The sequence below is a fragment of the Mastigoproctus giganteus genome, chromosome 11, assembly GCF_048544385.1.
Source record: "Mastigoproctus giganteus isolate SK-2022 chromosome 11, ASM4854438v1, whole genome shotgun sequence".
Taxonomy (NCBI): Eukaryota; Metazoa; Arthropoda; class Arachnida; order Uropygi; family Thelyphonidae; genus Mastigoproctus; species Mastigoproctus giganteus.
The window spans coordinates 1,687,330-1,702,613 of NC_143585.1; the positions used below are offsets into that span (position 1 = coordinate 1,687,330).

The window sequence follows — 15,284 nt, forward strand, 5'->3', positions numbered from 1 at the left end:
TGCGCCTTCTTCGTTTCAGCCTTACACGAAGTTTGAAGTTCATTTTGGTTTAAGTTTAGAAGGTGGAACCCTTCCGGTTGATCGTAGCGAGTAGCGGTGATTGGAATGCCCGCTGTGGTTAGTCTTAGTTAGGATGTTTATCCCCCCCTTCTCAATGCTCTTTTGAAATCGGAAAACGAAAACAGCGGTAAAGGGTAGGGGGGGATAAACACTCTAAGGCTAGGCACATGCAGTGACGTTCCTGGAAATTCACCAGGGGGGGTACCATCTTGTAAAGATTAACCTTAATTTTTTGTACCGTTCGATGCAAAACGTTTTCAATTCTCCATCCCCGATGTACGTACTAGTTTCTCCGAAAACTCTCCCCCCCTCCCCGTTGGTTCTTCGTATCGACTGACATTTACCCTCTTTATAGGAGCGGAAAGCGAGGTTGGTTAAACGAAAGCGTCTTCCGGGAGGGTGAATCAATTAACGTGACCAAAAGCTATCGTCGGAATGGCGCTTTCTGTTAAAGACGTCACTGGGTCCGAGAGAACTTTAGCGATGCGCCACCAGGCGGCCGCTGTTATTATTTTTTCACGCGGAAAGATTTTTAAGAGAAAACGTTGGACGAACTTCAGCAGGGATGGACAAATCGCCGAAATGTAAAATCGGAAAAAAAAAAATTGAAATCTCTTCTTAGAGGCTTCTTTAAAGAGTGGAATTCATTTTAAATTTCGACGAAGCTGTTTTGAAAGACAATTCTCCATTTCTCTCTCCGCCAACTTTATAAATGTAATTTGGAAAAAATGAAAAGGTGGAGTAGCGCGCTGCAATGTCCTTCCGCCTGCCATTGGCCGAGCACCTCCGAGTGAAAACGCCATTGCGAATTTCTGCGGAACCAAATTGAACCGAAACCTCCAGAACAGTAGTTCTCGTTGGCTTCACCTTTCTTCTGTATTTCGGTTTTATTTTACGTCGCATTCGTTTCGTTGCGTCGTCAAAAATGTCCTCCTCGTGGACCGATGACACGATGAGGCACATCCAAGGAAGACGCGCGATCTCGATCGTAGTTTTAAACGAGATAATTAAATTAATTTGTCTGTCTCTCCGCCTGGGCGGTTTCTCTCGTGACATTCTTCTCGTCCGCATTTTATTTGATCTTCGCTTTGGCGTTGCTCGAAGCAGTCGGCGAATTCCTCTCTTTCTTAAGGTTCGATTAAGAAAAAGGCGCGCTTTTCACGAAATAACGAAGAAACGGACGTTGAAGATTAAGAATGAACGTAAGACGGAACAAATAAAAATTAATGGCGTCGTTTAGAGCAGTTTAAGGTGAGAGTGAGCGAGCGAGTGGATCTGCCCCAAAAACTATCGGTTCTAATATTAGATGGGAGTTCAGTGCGACGAGAATTAAGTCCCGAAATACACAAATGAAGAGGACATTTTGTCGCGGCGTTAAATTTTAAATAAACGAAGCAAGTACGGACCGTGTGTGCCTCGAAAGCACGTGTTGTAGAAAACACTCAAAGTGTCATTCATCCGACAGCCCCCAGAATGACGCGTTGCCAAGAAGCGCGTTGTCTGAAGGGTGTCTCGTGGCTCACTTTTCTAATTCTGTCCACGGACAGACCCGTCGTCGCTATTCTCGGTCGAGAAATTCTTTTTGGAACGCTGGTTTTCCCCTTTCGTCTGCTGCAGTCCAACGGAAGGAAGGTTGTTGCGGACGTGTCGCTCTTTTATATTTAGATCCCCCACGAGGCCGTTAGCGCGATTAGTAACCGACAGTTCGTGTAAATCTTAAAATATTTGAGAAGCGAGCTTCGGAGGTGCGTACGGACAGAAAAACCTTTACGACCATTACCGACAATAAAATAAAAGAAAAGGTTTCCGAGTCTCGGAAACGTGCTTTTTTAACGGAAAAATTTATACTTTTTTGACTTACGAGTGTTCGAACGGCTTAATTCAACCCCTCCCCCCACTTGGCAACAGACTTTCTCCGGAACAAAACGTCTTTTTATTGTTCTTTTGGGTCGGGTTACTCCCCTAAGCTACGGGCCTCACAACTGGCTCCACCTGTCGATGGGTTCGCGCAATGTTTTCCCACTTTTTCGGGATAATTCTTTTGGCGACGACCCTTGGGAAGAATGGCGCAGCTGCGGTCACGAGAGAGACGGAACTGCAACGTCCGATGGCCTAAAAATGATTCCCGCTCGTGCCTAATCATCGCACGCGTGTTCGTAATGACCCGCTTTCGGACTTCCAAAATCTTTTTCTTTTCCGGTGAATTTCGAGATTAATAATTAACGCGTGAGTAGTTTTTACGGAGGGAAGAAAATATCCCCGAGAAAAAAGAAAAAGTATTAAATCACTCCCTCCTACCAAGCTGGTTTGTGGTTGGGCGGGATCTCACAGAGGAGTTCCGATGATGGTTGGCTTCTTTCCGCACAGAAGCAGCCAGATGGTGGCGGCGCTGACCAGGGTGAGCAAGGAGATGGCGATTAGAAGGACCACAAATACGAGGAAACTGCAAAATTCGAGTCTTTCGAAGCGAATCGGGAACTGCGTGAATAAAGGGACGAAAGAGTTCCAAAACATCATCTTGTCTTCGAGGTATTTTCTCTTGGGAACCAGTCCCAACCCGATCTGACAGTAGTTTTCGCCGTCCGCGGTGTAAGGCAACCAGATGGCGCTGTTGGTCTCGTTTCCCGGATCCGGCGTTCTGAAAAGAAAGAAGAGAACACTTTTTATTCGTTTCATTAACCGCGTTCGTTCATAAATAGTCAAAACGAACATCGACTATTTTTGCTCGGAACAGAAAATTGCCGGACTCATTAATTATAATAATTAATTAGACGAGTGAAAAATAAGAACATCGGGGGATGCCTTCCACACTCCGATCGTAGTTTTTCTTTGTCTACGGTGTATCTACGCCGATATTACGCGCGGATATAAAATCTTAAAATATTATGCCTCGTCGCGTTTAGTTTGTTCAAATAAATACGTCACATATGCAAATGAAGAATGGTACCGCGTCAGATAAACATAGCGCGAGAACACGCTTAAACAGAAGCTCGTTTCCCCACACTAAAACTCTTCTGTATTTATTTATTTATTTATTAAATCTGTTTATTGCTCTGCCAAAGAGCCACCCCCTGGACAGCAAGAAGCTAGGGGGGTGATATTACACACAGAGGTTAAGACAGGGACATGTGCCTGGCGGTTACATGGGGCCCATGTATGCTTAACCCGACAGGTACAGAACTTAGTGTTTATTATTTTACATAATTAAAAGAATTAAAGGATATTACTTTCTCAAAATTGCTATAAATTACATAAGCATGAGGGAAATATACAAAATATAAAGAAATGAGGCAGTCCTTCACCGGTTGTTACACGTGGTATCTCTTCAATTCTTCAATCTTGAACGTAATAGTGCAGCCAGGCGTCTTTGGAGTAGTAGATTCTAAGTAAGAGAGGACCAGTGATGGCTTCACTTTATTTTCCTTTTCGCCTATCTTTAGCGGGATGCATTGTGGTGGCATTTTCCTTCTGGTGGCGTCTCATAAGTGTATGTTTGCATATGTGTCCTTTAGCTTCTGACGTCTGTATGAATGCTGTTCGCAGAATCTATCCAGGTCGATGGCTAGATTGTTCATCAAATTTACCGTGTTTCCTGGGAACATGCGTCTCAATCCTTTCAGGTTGTTCAAACTGATTGTGAGTGGGAGCCTTGGGTCCATTTGATTCCTTCCGGCAATGCGTGGAGTTTTTATTAAATCAGTGATGTCAGGGGCGTCGAGTCGTCTTGTGATTAGTCTGGCAAGTGTAAGAAGGTTTGCTGCCACAATCTGTTGTTTCCATGGGGTGACTTCCAGATTTATGTAGAAGTGAGCCCCAGAAATGGTGTATTGGTTGTCAGTCCGCCAGTTAAGCCATTTCAGGAGCCAGTGTTCCAGGCTGAGGAACTTGTTGAAGTGTGTTGTGGGAGAAGAGGACCAAATGGTTGCGACATAGAGAGGAATGGGATAGACACATCGGACAACATATTTCTTTACCAGGTCGGCGTCATGAATTCCCGTTAGTTCCTGGCGGATCGCCCACATAGCGGAGTACATTTTTGTTTTTGTGTTCAGGAGGTGAGCCTGGAATGTCAGCCCATCATCCCACACTAATCCGAGATCTTTGTGCGTTTTAACTTTCTGAATGGGTGATCCATTGATAGTAAGATTAATGTAATTGCGTGACTTCTTCCAGGTGAAGGACATTTCAGCTGTCTTTGTTTGGTTAATCTGTAGTCCGATGGAAACCAAATATTGTTGAAGGTTATGTATGGTTTTATTTGCCTGCAAGGTAGTGCTAAGAACCTGAGTTTGGTCAGAGGATGTAATATAAAGTTTCAGGTCATCGGCGTATGATTGGAAGTCAGTTTGGGATGCAAGGAAGGGCTCCAGCGCTGCGGCAAATAGGGTTGGTGATAGGACTCCCCCTTGCGGGACACCCCTATTAGTAATGCAAGTTGTCTGAAATCTGCGATGTGATATGATGAGATGTCTATGCTCCAGGATTGATTTAATGATAGGGAGAATCCTTCCAGTGATGTTAAAGTACTGCTGGAGAATGGTGATTAGAGCTGTTATATCTATTTTGTCATAGGCCGCTTTTATGTCAAAGAAAATAACATCAAGCTGTGTCCTGTTGTTGAGGGCTTTCTGGATTCTGGTAAGGGTGTCTAGGAGGTTGCTGTTAGTAGATCTCCCCTTAATCACAGTGTGGAGGTACGGAGGCCTGTGATTGAAACAGTGGTCTGCAATGGTGGGCTGGATTGCTTTTTCAAATATCTTTAGGAACCCACAGCCGATGGCATTTTAGTATCGTTCATGTATTACCGCTTAACCCGCATCCCTCTTCTCCAATTGGCCCAATAAATATCGCTCAAGAGGAAAGTTATTTTAATGCATACAAAGATACGAATTTAGGGCAGAGTGAAAAAGAGCGCACAACGGGACACTCTCGCGCGCATTTATCGTTTACTTCGATCATCGGACAGACGCGGGCGCCACCTAAATATACCAAAAAGACATCGCCGATTTTTTACCTTTACGTTAATTATATTATACGACATAAATGAACCCCAGTGGGGCCCATGCCTCGGTCCCGACGAAAGAAACGAATAATAAGAACGGAGCCAGCCAGTGGTCTTTGTACAGGGGCCCAAAAATTCTACGTACCCCACTCTGAAAATATCAAATTGCGCCATATCTTTTCGGATTGCCCTACTCCTTTAAACTTTAGAATTTAAATATCACCCCCCCGCCCACCTCCAGCTTACCGGAGTCTACGGAGTGATTGATGAAACGAGCAATGAACAGATAGTAATAATAATTACGTAAATTATAAATTATTACTATTATCTTTTATTACGTTAATCGCGGAAATAACATTAACTTTTATATTTCGATAGTTAATGAAATCCGGAAGAAATAAGTAAACTGCATTACGAAAACGCTGACAATTTACTACAATCGTTTAACTTATTAAATCGGAGAGCGTGAAATAGGCGTCGCATTTCACGCGCCGTTCATGATTAGAAAAGCAGAGCGAATATTGCGCCGCAAAGCATGCGCGGCGAAGTAAAAATGAATGAAGCGTGAAGTAAATACGCGTAAATCATTTTTATAATTCAAAGTGAATACATATTGGTTTTATATAAATTACTTTTATTAATCGCCTAAAATAAAATAAAAATTCAATCTAAGAAATCAGTTAACGCGTATTTCGTTTCTGGAATTTCTTTTCCATTTCCCGCGAAGCAAAAACTAATTGATGTAATTGCCGTCGCGGACTCGTTCAAATGCGTCACACTCGTGCGCGATCTTCGCAAAACGTTCCGATTCCCGCGATGGAATTCGAACCGGACGCGTTCATTTCGATTAAGTCGCTTCTTCTCGCTAGGGGGCGCACTCGGAGAACGCGGTGTGAGAAACTTTAAGGAAACGCGACTTACCCGAATTTGGCGAAGTTGCTCCACAGGGCGATCATGTTGTCGCTGACCTTCCCGTCGTTCTCCGTCCCGAAGGCATTCTGCAGACCCATGTGGGGAAGTCCGAACAGGTAGTTCAGCTCACTCTCGTGGTACGCCCCTGAAACAGAAATACGAAACTCAGCAGAAGACGAACGCGTTGCAAAAGTGCTTTCAAATAGTTAACCTAGCGATAAAGGTCATATTTATTTATCTATATTAAACGCGTAAATACGACTTCAGATTAACAGCTGTTGCGGCTGCGCAGTGGATGTTTTCACCGTCCGCCCACACCGTGTAGAAAAGGCCGGGGTTCAAATTCTGTCAATGATGCGAGCAAAACGGTATGAATTCTGGGCCCCTCTTCCAGACTTCCCAGCTGCTCCCGCGCGATTTCAACAACCAAGGGGAACGAACCGTCAGTCCCCTTGACTCCTCGGCCTCCCTGTGGTTGCGGACCTGCCGGAATGACAGTTTCGCCACTGGACGGTAGAAAACGTTTCGCACAGTGCGGCCGACTTAGTCGGTCTGAGGCGAGGGGACATTTCATTTTTTCTTCCCTCGGGGATTTTGCATCTACCAAACAGACAAACCGACCTCGAGAACACACTCGGTTTACGGACAAAATGGATTTCTTCTCGAGGAGCCCAAATAGGAAATGAAATGTGGCGCTCATTATAAATAATCTTTGATTTATAACTCGCTCGAAAGCAGATTTCCGCAGGACCCGTGGGAATGTTTAACCTCCGTCATTGGGTCATCACAACCCCGCACGTACGTGAATTCGCAACAATGAATTCCATTCAGGAATAGGTTCGGTTTCATTTATTTATTTCATTCATTTTTCGGCTTGGGGAACTAAGGCACTGAGGCATGCGTACATGGCGTCTGTAAACCGTGTGCATTGTACGCTTCATTTGGCTGGTTTGTTCGATGAAAAGCGCGACAGAGAGAGAGAGAGAGAGAGAAAGAAAGAGAAAATCGTGAAGTCTTCGCAGAGTATTACGTTTATTTTGTAATTATTTATTTATTTAGCTAAGCTATACATACGATTTAAATATTATTTATTTATTTATTTATTTATTTAGCTTGCATTTATTTTTTATTGTTTATCTAATGTAATATTATTAAAAAATAACAATAACTTTGATAACGTATACTTGGATTTCAGAAATGCTTTTCACTATACTGTTCCACATAAACGACTGCTGTAGATTGGAGTCCTAAGGGCAGTTTAGATAAAGGGAAGGTTGAGCGGGAGAAGTTGATGATCGTAGGCACTGGGATCTCTAGAGTCTAGACTCTAGACTAACGTTGTTATCGGAGTCTCCCATGGTTCGGTGCTGGGCCCATTGCTGTTTTCTCTATTTATAATTTCTTTGATTACCGATATTGATGAATGCGTAATCTGTAAGTTTCAGATGATAAAAAGGCACACTAGTTGGTTGGTTGGTTGGTTGTTGTTGTTGGGTTTTAGGAGCATCGGCAACTAAGCCCACGTTGCTCCTTGTACATTGCCTGAAAGTTGAGCGTGTTCTGAGGTCGACTCGATTTGCTGCACGAAAACGCGAGTTTCGGGAGAAAAAACCACGCCACCCTTTTCTGAGACCGGCTAACTCAGCCACGTTGTTAAAAAGGTCCAAAAAATTCCTCGCGTCAATGACGAGGTTGAAACTCGGGTCTTTTCCACCCGCTGTGGGGAGACACCGATCCTACCAACTGCGCTACCCACGAGGGTCAGTGGCAGGAATGATACTGAAACAACGAGTGAACAGATTGTAAACTGCGCAGGTATTGAGATGATTGTCTTCAGCTAAAATCGAGAAGTGTAGAAGAGGGTCGTAAGAGCTACTTACCGATCCAGGGATGCAGAGTGAATAAAATGTCATCGGGACTCTCGTAGTCGAACTCGTACATGAATACGGGGGCGCTGGAACTCTTGGCGAGGAGTTGCACCAGTCTGACGGTGGGGGCCTTCAGGTCCGAATCGCTGATCACCTGAAAGAAAGCAAAAATCCTTCTCAGCTCTCGGTTTCGCTCGTTGCTTTCTCGTTCACTCTCATAAATTTCGCTGGCGCAATGAAAGAAGGTTCGAACCTGAGACAGGATGTGCAGGTCGCTGCTGAAATTGGTCTCTGCCGAAGGACTGAAGATGGCGTACTTGACGTAGATGGCGTGGTAGAGAGCGGCGATGTTCATCTCGGTCAGCGAGTTGTTCTTGAGCAGGTGCGGAAGGTAGTCCTTCATGAACGAGTGGGTCAGGGCCGTCGATTTGGGATCCTGCACTGTAAAATATGACGTCATTCAGCGCAACAATAACCGCAACAACCATTTATAATATTATAAGAGGAATATTTGAAAAGTTCCTGGCCTAACACTTATTTCATGATTTGAAAAAGGCAAAATGATATTACATTGGACACTTTTAAATTTCAATCACGTGGTAACTAAGAAAAGAGCCGTGCAGTAACCTTTTTTGGGAAACAAATCCGTGACGGATCCTCGGTTTCATAAAGCCGAACGTCACGACTTGAATGGGAATGACGAGAAAACACTGTAGCACAGCTCTGTTTTCTGTGTTTATTGCGTGGGGGACCTGGAGGGAAGCGCAGTGGTTATTATCATCATCTCCCCACATCGGATAATTTCTATTGGGGTTTCCCCAGCGTGGCTGAGTTAATCGATCTAAAGCGAGGGCCGCGTATTTTTTTATTTTTTTTTTTCTTTCCCTCTCTCTTGGAAACAGGTTTTTCGTTCGGCCATCAGACCAAACAGCAAAGAATACGTGCAATTACAGACACAAATAGTGACGCCTCACAGCGTTAGTTGCCTCAACGCTTAAAGCGCACTTAACTTTCCCGGTGACCGCAGTGTCCCTCCTGGGACAGTTACAGAGATCGGCCTTCTCTAAACGATTACGTTTATCCTCGGGGCACCGTTATTTCCATCGAAAACCCGTTACATCGCTTAAACTTTACTCAAACGCGGCCTTGGGCCAACGCAGCCCTGTGACACGTTTTTAGTTGGACGTTTTCTCCCGCAAATAATAATAATATAATCTTTATTGTGTACAAGAGGATGTATAGAATGTACCCTTCACGGCAGGAATGCCAGGGGCTTCACATTGGCTGGTGGACAAAGGCCTTGAGGACGGAGCCCGCATCGAAATTCGGTTTCATTCCCCCAGTGCCAACAATATAATAAGTTTCAGTTAAATTATTCACAATATATTCACAAAGATATTATACAGTATTTTTGACATTATATACAATATTATACAGACACCCTTTTTTAAATTTATTATACTGCCCACTTTAACTGGTTCAGTTTAGTCCATCAAGGATCTGTCTCTCTCCGGTATCTGCGATCCTTGAAAATTTGTAGAGGTCGCCTTCGATTGCTTGGACTGTGATAAGCATCTGCGTGGGGAGAAAACAGTCGCTAAGGGCTAGTCTATTAGGGTGGGCTATAAGTGTGGGAGCTGACCTCAGTCCGGGTTGAGGGATTCTCCAGCTGCACAGTTCCCATATGTTTGGCTCCGAGATCATTCCAGTGTCAATTTGGCAGTTAGTATGAGGCGTCTTTCCATTATAAGGTTTGGCAGTCGGGCAAAGTTCAGTGCGGTTGCCATCGCAGTTGTTCTTTGCTGGGGTGGACGATGATGTTTATGTGTGATCCAACGAAGGAGCCAGTATTCGGAGGAGTACACACGCTTGATATTCGTGGGGGCTGCAGATGCCCATATTTCTGAGGCGTATAACACGACGGACTATACAGAGGTGTATGCGTACCGCCGAGTCACATCCAGATCCTTAACGTGAAGTAGTTGTTGTTTGGTAATCCTTCGCATTTTGCAGGATTTTGTTATGAGCTTGTCAATGTGGGGCTTGAAGGTCAGTTTGCAATCGAAAACTACTCCCAAGTCCGTATGTGTATTTACCACTGGAAGGAGAATGCCATCTAGAGAAGCTTGGACTTCAGTGGGTTGGTGCTTCAACGAAAAGACACTTTGGGCTGATTTTGCAGGATTAATAAGTAGTCCAAATTGATGGAGATAGGATTCTAAGTCGTGTAGCTTTCGATTGATGTTTTCATTAATTTTTGAGATATGTTCGCCCGGGTTAATCTGGGTGTGTAGCTTAATATCGTCAGCATAGCAGATTATGTCTTCTCTCTCTTGAACAAATGGAATAATGACTGCAGTAAATAATGCTCCGGAGAGGACTCCGCCTTGGGAAACTCCCGCAGTGATTTTTCTTGAGATTGTATCTTGATCCGCTGTAAGAGCAATGATTCTGTCTGATAGCAGGTTTGTGATAAACCACAACATGTCGCCTTTTATATGGAAGTAATTTTCTAGGAGGTGAACGAGCGAGGGAATGCTGATTGAGTCGAAGGCACCTTCCAGGTCGACGATGGCAAGTTCTGCTTTAGCTTCTAGTGCTCTGAGAATGGTGCTGGTTATGGATGTTAAATTGGTGACTATGGATTTTCCAGGAATGGCATAGTGAATTTGTGGGGGTTTGTAGGCATGATTTGATTCGTGATGGTAGAAAGTAATGCTTTCTCCATAAGTTTCAAGAGGCTGGAAGAGCGAGAGATTGGCCTGAACTGTTTAATGCGGGATGCAGATTGGCATTTAGGATGTGGCCTCACAGCATATCTGTTCCAGAGAGGGGGGAAGTAGTGCTGCGTTAAGACACGGTTAAAAATTGAGAGTAGTGGATCGATGATAAACGTGCTGAGACACTTGATCATGAATTGTGGCACATGGTCGGGGCCTGTGGTTGCTGTGGGTGGCAATCCATTTATAGCAGTTATAAGCTGTTTCTAGAAGAGTAAACGGTGGCAAGCATATCCGTTGGGACGTTGTTGACAGGTAAGTTGCCTGGATATGTTGGGGCCACATTGTTCGAGAACCGTGCAATGTGGTCCATCCAATGTTCAAGATCCAGTGTTTTAGGAATTCCTGTGTGCCGAGAGTCATAAAATGGTTTGCCTTTTTGTACGGTTGATTTTAGATGTTTTTTGATTGCAGATGATTTCTGGCGCTTGAACACTGCCCTTGCTCTGGAGAAGACAATCCGATCTTGTACAGCGCCTGATTCTTTTCATCTCTTATGCAGATTTTGTTTTTCTTGAAAGGTTTTGTTCAGTATACGTGTTCACAAGCTCTTGAACGGAGAGTGATGCAGGCAGTTTTTGTCGCTCCGTAATTGGCAATGATCCGGCTCCACCTGGTCATGAGGTCCACAGCCAGCTGGAGATCGCAATTGTTGAGAGCTTCCCAAGGGATGGAGGATGCGGCTTCAAGACATCGTGGTAGATCAATGAATTTGGGGGATGTTTTTCTTTTTTCTTTTTTGGGCCTTGGATATCGAAGTTATGGATGGCTAAGTGCAGGAACATGGCAATGGGTTCGTGATCGGATCCCTTGTTTACTCTTCTAGAAACGATTCGTTTATTCACCATACACACAGGGTCCCTAACTGAGGCTACCTATGGTCTGATGAAAAGATTGCTGAAAATGAAAAATGCCTCAACCAACCGGTGTAAAGTTCTTAAAGCTTGTCTTGGAAATGAACCTGTGTTAAAATCCTTCTCTAATACCAGTTGGGAAGCATATGCAATGGCAATTTCAGCAGTTTTGAAGTGTTTCTTTAAGATATTGGAAGCTTTAAAGTGTTTATCTGAAGACTAGTCCCAAAAAGGAGACACACTAGAAGACAAGCGGACAATATTTCAAATAAGATGCAACGGGTAGAATTTGTTTTCATGCTGATCATGCGCGATGAGATTTTGCAAAACACGCATAGAGCGAGTCAACTTCTGCAAAGTGAAGATGTGAACTTAAAAACATGTGCAGATCTGAGTGGGTCATTACCTCTTTGGGTGATTACTTTTAAACATTTGAAGCACTTGTGACGGAAATACTACAAGATGTTGATTAGAAGGCCGTTCAAACTCGAAAACGTATCAGAAAGACGGTACCAAATTACGGAGATGCACCAGAAGCAGATCTAAATGCAAAGATAAATTTCGTACCACCACCTTTTACCCATTTATTGACAAAGTAGAAACTAAGAAGAGAAGAAGTGTACAACGAAACAGCAGACAGGGTTTCCTTTCTAAGTGATTGCCAAATAATGTCACTTTCATCTGCTGAAACTGAAAGGTACCCTCACCGCTTTCAAAAACTCATCGATGCTTACCCAGAAGACTTGGACTTGGATCTCTGCTGAGCTTCGGCAGTTTCACGCATATGTGGGGCATCGGTTCAGCGCAACAAAAAGTGTAAACACCAGATTCAGTCCATCTAAACTTTATAAAATAATTGTAGAAGACAAATTTGATTGTGCGTTTCCAAATGCAGATTTTGCCTCGCGTATTTTTTTAACATTAATGGTTACGAATTGCGCAGCTGAGCGTTCATTCTCGACTCGAGCGCATTAAAAATCCCAAGAGAACGGGTGAGCGACAAAACAGATTGGATGTCTTGTCTCTGCTAAGTATGGAAGCAGATTTGTTACGCCTAATTAGTTTTGAGGACTTGATCAAAGACTTTGCAATTAAAAAAATTTAGAAGAAAACGTTTTAAAAAGTAAATAAATATAAACCTATACAAAAATCTTTGCTTATATTTTTACCGCTTTTGTTAAATAAATAAAAATTAAAAAACCAAAAGTTTTTATTTAATATAGTTGCGGGGTCTTGCCCGGAAGAAAACTCAAAAAGGGTTAGAAATTTTCAAACTTTTATTCCACGTTCAGCACTCATTGAGCGTTAATGTCTTGTAAGTTAAGCGATGGAGAAGTCGAGGGGGCACCGTTGTTGGGCTGAGGGCATCACTTGGCCTTAATCCGACACTGCCTGTGGAGATCGAAAGAGTGCGCGTAAACAATGTGCGGGTCCCACAGGAACTAGTAGTTGTTGGTGACTCTATTGTCAGGGAAACGGGGAACATGCTTTGTAAAAAGGATAGGTGGAACAGGACCAGGGTATGTCTGCCAGGGGGAAAGGTTGATGACGTTGTAGAGCGGATATCATCTTTTAAGGGCACAAAAGGTGATGTTGTTGTTGTACACGTTGGCACTAATGATATCAAGAGTAGGAGGCCGGCAGAATTACTTAACAGAACAGGTCACTGATGAAAAAAAGCCGTGAAGTAGGGTTGAATTTGAAAGTGTCTGCAATTCTGCCCAGACACGATAGGAGGGAGTATATGATGAGAGCCTTGTCGATCAATTCGGCCCTGGAAAGATTGTGTAAGGCTCAAGGGATTGAATTTTTTTCAGCCTGGTCTGTACTTGTTAACAGAAGGGACTGCTTCTACAGGGATGGGATACACTTAAATAGAAAGGGTGCAAGAATATTTGCTGATGCTGTCTAGGGAGTGTTAGCTGGGTCAGAAACTGCCATCTTGGAGGGATTCGCAGACTAAAAGGTTAAAAGTAGCCGTAGGCAGAGTTGAAGATAAGTAGCGACCTGGAGCGAGGAGTGTTGGCGGTTTCAGGGACGAATAGTAGTCATGGTGAAATAGGTGGGTATATGGGATGTGTTAGGGTAACTAAGAATAGGAGTATGTATGTTTGCATGAATACCAATGCTAGAAGCATAATAAATAAATTTGATGAATTTGAAGTGTTGCTCAAGACATCAACGGCGGATATTGTTGGGATATCAGAGACGTGGTGTCACACAGATATAAGGAATGCTGAACTGGAATTTGGGGAGTACAATGTCTACAGAAAGGATAGACAGGATAGGAAGGGAAGAGGTGTTATGCTGTTAATTAAGAAAAACATAGCGAAAGCTTAAAAAGCGGTACTCACCTTGAAATTAATCTGCGATGGTTTACTTAGGTAGCGTGGTTAATGTTTACGTTGAATTGTTAAATTGAAAAATTAAAAGGGAGGGAAGTAAGTAAAAGTTGACTGAGTTAAATGAGCGCAAGGAAACAAAAGTGTACACACATCCAATCCTTGGTTGTCATCGAAATAAAAGAAAGAAGAATAATTAAAAACTATGTAGGTGAAGCCAATAGTCTTTACGAGGACTTTCGTTAGTTAAACAACGTCTTCAGTTGACAATGTGTGGGGAGAGAACGCGTATGGTATTTTAAGAATAAAAAATTATACTCTCGTGATGCCTTTTTTGACATGTGGGAACTTTAATCTCGAGAGGTTCCAAATTGGGGAAAGATTGAAGGGGAGTTTAGAATTTAGAATTTGGAGGTTAGAGTGGTGCTTGTACCATTCAATAACTAGAGCTTCATATTGATGTATTCTGTAGCTGGATTTTAGTTTAATGATGGAAATGGCAGAACCGATGAGCGGGTTGTGGTTGTGAGTCTGGGCATGAGTTGTGACAGATTGGTTAGACGTGAGACTATAGAAATGGTAGTATGCACGGGTGTTGGATGGTTTTGATGAGCCGAATTTCCGATATAACATGTGTTGCAGTTTGGTTGACAATTAATGAGGTATATAATATTATTAAGGTCGTTTGTAGAATATTTGTATGTGTCTTTATAGGTGCTGAAGAAGGATCCTAATTTGTTGTAGGTGGAAAAAACAAGGGAGATATCAGTGTTGTTAAATAGGCGTCGGAACTGTCCTGCTAGTTCATTGTGGTAAGGGAGGACTATGCGGATGTTAGTCTTATTTTTGTCTTTGGTTGGGATGTTAGATTTAATTTTATTTTTAGCGTTAAGGATTGTGTTTAAAATGAGTTGATGGGGGTAACCTCTGGATATAAATTTGTCTACACATTGCCTTTTTACAAAAATGTCTCCACCACAATATTATCCCCAAATTTGCCCGCCTTTTACCTAAAAATAATTGCAAAAAATATCCACACATCGTACACCGCACATCTATTATGGTCATCCGTGAAGAAATCAGGAAGAGATATAATAAAAAATATAGCCTTTTAAATAGTATACACCAACTCAGATTTTACCTTAAAAAAGAAATGACCCCTCATGACTGGATCGAGTTCACCAACAAAAACAATATACGTATTAATGTTACCAACCAAGAAATAATACAAAGACATAATAAAAAATGGAATTCCCTCATGACTCGTTCCCCCGCAAAAATCTCCACCGTTAACCTCTCTTCCAGATCTTTTACACCCGCTGAAATTTCTGGCCTGGAATATAGCTTTAATTTTGCCATCAAAAATCAACATTACCCTATAAAAGACTGCATTGTTGAACTCCAGTCCAAACTCGAACATCATCCCGATAAATGGCGTCTAATGCACCAAACAAATAGTATTATTA

The 15,284-nt window shown here is 42.9% G+C and overlaps 1 protein-coding gene across 1 annotated transcript in view; it reads right to left on the reverse strand.

Moving 5' to 3' along the window:
* Positions 1-2,321: 2,321 nt before the first annotated feature.
* The window catches only part of LOC150077640 (pyrethroid hydrolase Ces2e-like), a 74,858-nt gene continuing 61,895 nt past the window's right edge, over positions 2,322-15,284 (reverse strand). Inside the window, exons 7-10 of the mRNA XM_090385561.1 lie at positions 8,096-8,283; positions 7,855-7,996; positions 5,984-6,119; positions 2,322-2,698 (exon numbers count right to left, since the gene is read on the reverse strand). Of these exons, the coding sequence (XP_090241687.1) occupies positions 2,386-2,698; positions 5,984-6,119; positions 7,855-7,996; positions 8,096-8,283 (779 nt within the window). The 3' untranslated portion in view covers positions 2,322-2,385. The remainder of the gene's footprint in view (positions 2,699-5,983; positions 6,120-7,854; positions 7,997-8,095; positions 8,284-15,284) is intronic.